General features: G+C 40.2%; 1 protein-coding gene across 1 annotated transcript; it reads left to right on the forward strand.

Annotated features, from left to right (window-relative positions):
* Nucleotides 1–1,045: 1,045 nt before the first annotated feature.
* Nucleotides 1,046–1,580, forward strand: LOC131164261 (pathogenesis-related protein 1A-like). Its single transcript, XM_058121312.1, has one exon. It carries the CDS (start codon nt 1,065–1,067, stop codon nt 1,569–1,571), a length of 507 nt encoding a protein of 168 aa, XP_057977295.1. The 5' UTR covers nt 1,046–1,064; the 3' UTR covers nt 1,572–1,580.
* The last annotated feature ends 5,498 nt before the right edge of the window (nt 1,581–7,078 follow it).

Below are 7,078 nucleotides of genomic sequence, written 5' to 3' on the forward strand. Positions count from 1 at the left end.
TACATTACATACACACACCTATTTATAGGAAATTGTAAATCAAATAATCAACAATTGTGGAAGTAAATTTTCAACGGAGTTGGGCTGGTAGGTGGAGTAGGTTGCCTACCGACTCCAGAAAAATCAACACCGGTGGGCTGCCGGCCATCTCCTCTCAAGTTTACTATTTCAACATAAAAGATACAAGTGTTTCTTTTAAATATTTTTAACACGCATTTGTAATGGATGATATAGGTATAGGTGTAAATGTATTGTTCTACCTTTTAACTATTAGGATGTGTTCCTTGAATAGCATTTTATGAGTACATTTTTACTGTTCCGTTAGTATCGCTAATTAAGACTAAACTTCATAGTAAAAGGTGGTCATTTCTCACCTCTTCTTCATTTCCATCCTTCGTAGAATTGAAATATAAAACTTTTAATATAAAAGTTCCAAAACTTTAGCCATTGATATATTACATAAGATGTTTAGAGTAACCGTTCTATGCTTATATGATGGAGCACACAAAAAACTACAAATTCTGTTCGTGCTATCAAAACTTTTTTTGTCATTGAAGGCATGAATAACAATACATTTTTTGTCCAATTTGTGTCATGTACTCTTAAAGAAACAACAATCATGCGCAAAACATGGAAATATTTTGAAATTATGGTGAGGATTGAAGTCTTCTCGCTTTGGATATAATTAAGTTTGACAATTCTGTCAATTCAATATAATCATTCACAACTACAGTAGAATGGGTCCAATGGTCGATCATTTTCTTTTTCTTTTTTCTTTTTCTTTTTTAATTGTCCGGCATGTTCCAATAATTAGTAAAATAGCTGTCTCTTTTTGCCTACAGCCCACCATATATGTTCCATTTAAGTAGTACAAATGTTTGACCATTAAATTTTGGAAATGACTTTATACTTGCATATTTCAGGATACCCATACACGTACACATAAAAATAAAGTTAGGTGTCAACATCTCAAGTATTCCAACCACTATAAAATTTAGTAACCAGGCACTAATATTTTCAGCAGCAACACCAGTTCAATTTCCATTTCAAGAACAGAATTGAAGATGGAGTTCAGTAAGATTGTATCAACCATTGCTGCTCATTTCTTCTTCATGGTAGCCTTCACCAGCATGTCATCTCCCATCTCACTTGCCCAAAACTCACCACAAGACTACTTAGACGCCCACAATGCAGCCCGCGGGGAGGTGGGGGTTGTGCCCATGGTTTGGAACGACACGGTGGCTGCCTACGCTCAACACTACGCGCTGGAGAGGGCTGCCGACTGCAACTTGGAGCACTCGTCGGAAGACCCATACGGGGAGAATATTGCAGAAGCTAGTTATGACTGCAGCGCCGGAGCTGCGGTGCAGCTCTGGGTAGATGAGAAGAAGTACTACGACTACGCCACTAATACCTGTGCTCCTGACCAAGTTTGTGGGCACTACACTCAAGTTGTCTGGAACCAGTCTACCGATCTCGGTTGCGCTAAGGTTCTTTGTTATAATGGGTATACTTTCGTGACTTGCAACTATTATCCTCCTGGAAATTACATAGGAGAACGCCCTTATTGATTAAGATGCGCGCGATGTGTGGGCGCACACCATTGACAATATGAATATTATTTTATGTGTTGATGACGAGATGAACGGAAGTCTCTATGTGTTGCAACACATAATAAATATGAATTTGATCGCTTAATTGTTTTCTAAACACACCATGATGAATTTCTAATTTGTCGCTGAAGGATGGCGAAACATAGTACAGACTAAAGAAACAGAATAGCACTAGAAAGAAAGAAAAGTATATGGAGAAAAGAAAGAAAAGGTGCGTTGAGTATTAGAATTAATCGATCATCAGAATTAACGGAATTTGTGCGCTTAATGCATTGTGGCAAGTAAATTGGAGAAAAGGAGAGGACAAATCAAAATAATTAATCTGTAATTAATTAAGACTCCTCAAGAATGAGTTGGGTGATAAACTCAACTCTTTTCAAATTAAAATGTCAGAATTTGAGTTTTAGTAACTATGATGTTCTATTTGAAATAATAATTTAGTATTTAAGTAAAGAAGGGCAAAGTGATGGGCTCATTAAGATGGATTAATCGAGCTTCATTGTGTCGGGAGGTCTCGAATACTATCATTTTAGGGAAAAAAAATTAACTAGTGAATTAAGGACATGAAGTGCGGCAGAGACAAACACCTAACTTGATGATACCATTCACAATCTCAATCTCATCACTTTGAGTGTGTGTGTGTGTGTGTGTGTGTGTAAGAGAGAAGGAGGCCAAATAGTTATTTTTCTAGTATAAATGAATAAATGCTATGAACCTGAATGGGAAAGGTAAATGATAATATATAAATGGCATTAATTTAAATAGCTTCATATACACAAATACCATTGACAATAAATTAGTAGCTATAAGGGCATTTGTTTAATTTCAATGACCTCTAAAAAGGAATTATGTCTGAGCTGATTCATTAAATAAGTAAATTGGTTAGACATCAAGGTTTTTTTGACAATTTTGAATTTTATTAAAATTTCCTCCAATAGAACCATACAAGAAACTTGTGTGATTTGGATTTAGACATTTGTTTTTTAATTTTATTCTTATAAAAAATGAAAATGATAAAAACCTTAACCCAAGTGACTAAAATTCAACTAAAAGGTTTTAATTTAGTACAACAGTTATTATATTATTTACAATTTTTAATTATATATATGATGAGAAATTATTGTTTATGCTAAATTAAAAACTTTAACTTGTGTAGTTGCTTATTAATTTCATCAAATATTTATCCTCTTAAGAATTGAGAAGATAGACATTGAAAAACAACACATATTCAAATATTATATATAAATAATTAAAATAATTAAGATTTTAGATTCAGAAATTGATACTGTTGCGGGATAAAATTGGTGATAAACCAATAAGACTGCTCCTAGATCTCTGATGACTTGAAAAGAATAGAGGCTGAAAGACTTGGAGGACCCGGGGTGTACTCCGGGGGATCACTCCAATGCCTAAATAAGAGGAATGCTCTAGAGAGGCTAAATGCAACAGTAGAATGAGTTGAATGACTTACCTTGACCTCTTCCCCACATCCCTTCTTATAGGGGCTGGAGTTTACCTTTAGTTGATACGTCTTTATTGCGCGGGGGTGTGAATCGCTCTTGGGTCATAAAGCCTCTATGCGCATCACTCGACTATTTAAGTCGTTGGCATGGATCTCTCCTCCTTTTTCTTGGATTGGAGTTGAATGCTCTCGCCAGAAGGTTTGACTTGGGGGGTGCAGGCTAGGTGTTAACTCGCTCTTATTGGCTAGTTTATTTTGGGCATATCAGTTGCCCCCGCCCCCCTCAGTTTCAAATTTCTAGATAGAATTTTGAAAAGCTGTCGTGTCCCACATTTTTCCCCTTATCTTTAGAATGCATTTATATACATATGATGCTCCTTTTTTTTTTTTTGGCCGAACTGATGCTTCGAGTCGAGTTGCTACATGGTGTAATTTTGCCGAGCAAGTCCTGTCGATTTTTCGAGCTGCTTCTTGGGCAATTTTGCTGAGCGGCTCTCGCCGAGCTGCTTCATGGGGCACTTTTATTGAGCAAGTCTTGTCAAACTGCTTCATGGAGATAATTTTCCGAGCTGTTTCAAGGAGCACTCTTGCCGAGCAGGTCTGGCCAAGCTACTTCGTAGAACAAATTTGTCGAGCTACTTCATATAGTGGTTTTACCGAGCAGGTCTTGCCGAGCTGTTTCATGGGGCAAATTTGCCAAGCTGCTTCATCGAGTACTTTTGCCGAGAAGATCTTGCCAAGCTGCTTCATGGAGCAAATTTTCCAAGCTGCTTCATTACGCACTTTTGTCGAGCAGATCTTGTTGTGCTGCTTCATGGAGCAAATTTGCCGAGCTGCTTCATTAAGCACTTTTTCCGAGTAGGTCTGGTTGAGCTGATTCATGGAGCAAATTTGTTAAGCTGCTTTATGAAGGACTTTTTCCAAGCTGATCTTGCTGAGTTGCCTGATGGAGCACTTTTTTGCCGAGCAGGTCTTGTCGAGCTGCATCATAGAGCATTTTTGCCGAGCAGGTCTTGTCGAACTGCTCCATGGAGCAAATTTACCGAGCAGATCTTGCCGAGCTGCTTCATGGGGAAAATTTGCCGAGCAGATGTTGTCGAGCTACTTCATGGGACAAATTTTCCGAGTGACTTCAAGGAGCACTTTTGTCGAGCAAATCTTGCCTAGATGCTTCATAGAGCATTTTTGCCAAGCAGCTTTCTTGAGCTGCTTCTTGGCTGGGCTTTTGTCGGCCTTAGGAGCCGTGCTCATCAATTGGGCTTGTTCTGCCTAATGATTCATGCTCATTTGCTGGGTTGTTGTTGGCTTTACGAGTCGTGCTCATTAGTTGGGTCTGTTCTGCCTAATGAGTCATGCTTATTTGCTGGGATGTTATTAGCCTCACGAGTCGTGCTCATCAGTTGGGCCTGTTCCTCCTAGTGAGTCGTGCTTATTTTTGGGAATGTTAGCTTGTTAGGATCGATTGGGCTGCCCCTTCTAATGAGATGTTCTCATTTATGGGGGGGTGTCTGACTTTAATACTTTTTTCGAGGCGACGTTGTAGTCCTTTTGAAGGGTTGTCCTTCCTGCAAAAGTGTAATAAATGGATGTTTAAATCATCCGTACCTTAGGAAGTCACGAATTCTTGGTATTGGTGTCACGTCAGCGTGCGTACAAGGATTTTCATACGTACAGGGATTTTTGTGTCCTTTCTCTCGAGATGCAGTCCCTTTTATACAGATGAGCTCTTTCGAGATTCCAACTCTCTCGGGGATATGTGTAGCCTTTTCTCTATAAAGGTAGCGCCTCCTTCATTCACTTCTCATCTCTTCAAAGGGGTTCCTACTTTTCACTAGGTACGCTCTCCCTCAGTCCCTCTCCTTGTTTTTCTCCATCTTTGTGTTGAATTGCAAGTTTGCTTTATTGTTCTTCATGTTCTTCCCTGTTCTTGCTAGAACTTTACTTGTTTAATCTTCTTTTGTATAGTGGCTTTGTTGTTTTCATGCAAAATTTATCCGTTTGATCTGTTTTTGGCATCTTATCTTCCTTGTTTTTGTGGGAGGCTTTCCTGTTTGATCTGTTTTGGCATCTTGTCTTCCTTGTTTTTGTGGGAGGGTTGCCTGCTTGATCTGTTTTGGAATTTTGTCTTTCCTTGTTTTTGCTGATGGAGTCTTCCTTGCACCTGGTGAGGGCTTCGACTACAGTAAGGAGCACTCGATGTGACCTGACCCCCTCCGATGTACAAAATGTTCGATGCTTTTTTGCCATCCCCTCGAATATTACTATTAGATTGCCAGTTGACTTGGAATCAGCCCTTGATCCAGGCTTCGAGGAGCTTTGCCTGTACACTAACTATTTGGACCTAGGTCTTAGACTCCCTTTTCCCCCCTTTGTTTCTAACGTGTTACGTTTTTACTGAATAGCCCCCTTACAACTGGTTCTGAACTCCTACCTTTCACTTACTTGTTTTGCCATCCTAATGCTTTGTCTAGGTCTTCAGCCTATAGTGCCTTTATTTCGAAGTACCTTCCAGATGCAAACGCACTTTGTAGGCAAGGAGCTGTATTATTTTAACTCTTTGTCAGGTTATAAGCTTTTCACGCCAGGTAGCTCTTCCATATACAATTGGAAGTCCCGGTAATTCTTTGCCTTGGAAGAGTTGAACTATATAAGCTCTCGTGTTTGGTCTGCTCTTCTAGATGGTGATGTTCTTTTTCCTTAACTCTTTTTTTATATGTCGAACAGCGTGTAGGATACCCAATTGCTTACTTGTTTTTCTCTCCTTTATTTTTGGTAGTTCGGGTGCGCCATATTCTTCCGAGACTCTTTCCCGACGAGCAGGCCATCTTTAAAGAACTGCGAGCCCTTGGTCAGCAAAGGATTGTCCCTCACGAGGAGCTGCTCAGGGAGCGAGTCCTCGTGCAGTGGGCAATCAGCCCCATTTCCCCAAGTCTTATTTCGCCTTTGATTTCTATATGTGTACTCAGATACTTCCGCTGTTGCTGGTGTTTTTATCCCCTCATTGTACTTTTGCATATATGGATTTTAAGAAATACAAATCTCTCATGGGGGAAGCCAAGAAGCAAAGAGCGAGTAGGAGCAGGAAGAAAAAAAAGGAGCTTGAAGGAGAATCATCTTAGAGGGATGCGCTTGTTGTAGGTGATAGTGAGACCCCTGCTAGGGAGAACATTGCGGCGGCTCCTCCCCTGTTCCTATGGCTCATACTGAGGCAATTTTTCATGAGCCGACCCATTTGCTTCGGCTCTACGATGGGCGGTCCACATAGAGGACTATGTGCAGGCTCAACGTTCTCTTCCTGATGTTCTTTTGGTGAAGAGTCGGCACACCTCTTATCAGGTATCGACTTAGCTCATGCTTTTCAACTGGGTTACTCTTCTTGTTAGGTGGAGTTTTACTAATTTTCTTTCCCCTGTTTCTCTTTTCAACTAGCGACAATGGCCTTGGCACAGGAAGAAAAGGTAGCCGAGATGTACCACCAGACCTTGGATGCACTAGAGAAATATGTAGTTGCTTAAAACGAACTCCATGACGCCAAGAATTGTGAACGGGCCCTCCAGGTGAAAATTGAGTGGATCCATTAAGAGGAAATTCCCGCAGCTACAGCTGCTGCTGTTGCTAACGCAGCCCAAGCAGCAGTAAGGGAGTATAAGGACTCTTCGCGATTCGTCATGGACACAGCCAAGACTTATTGAGTGGGGTTCAGGAGGTGTCGTGAACAAGTGAAGACTAAGCACCCTGATTTTCCTTTGGAAGGCGTGTGTTCGTGCGGTTATGGATGCGAGAGTCTAGACTCTACAGAGGAGAAGGACGAGGAGGAAGAGAGGGAAGAAGAGGAAGCAAAGGGGAGCAAAGTGAGCTAGTCTGCTGAAACTTCATCTGTAGCTTTGTTCAACTTTATTGGAATAGTACAACTTCCGTAATTGAAAATTTATTACTATGTTGTATGGAATGCTTATGAATAATACTTTTTTAACATATCAGAGTTCCACGTATTATTAATCTT

The sequence above is a fragment of the Malania oleifera genome, chromosome 9, assembly GCF_029873635.1.
Source record: "Malania oleifera isolate guangnan ecotype guangnan chromosome 9, ASM2987363v1, whole genome shotgun sequence".
NCBI lineage: Eukaryota > Viridiplantae > Streptophyta > Magnoliopsida > Santalales > Ximeniaceae > Malania > Malania oleifera.

What these genes read in the sequence shown, in the direction of transcription:
- LOC131164261 (XM_058121312.1), top strand. Translation starts at nt 1,065, where the DNA reads ATGGAGTTCAGTAAGATTGTATCAACCATTGCTGCTCATTTCTTCTTC.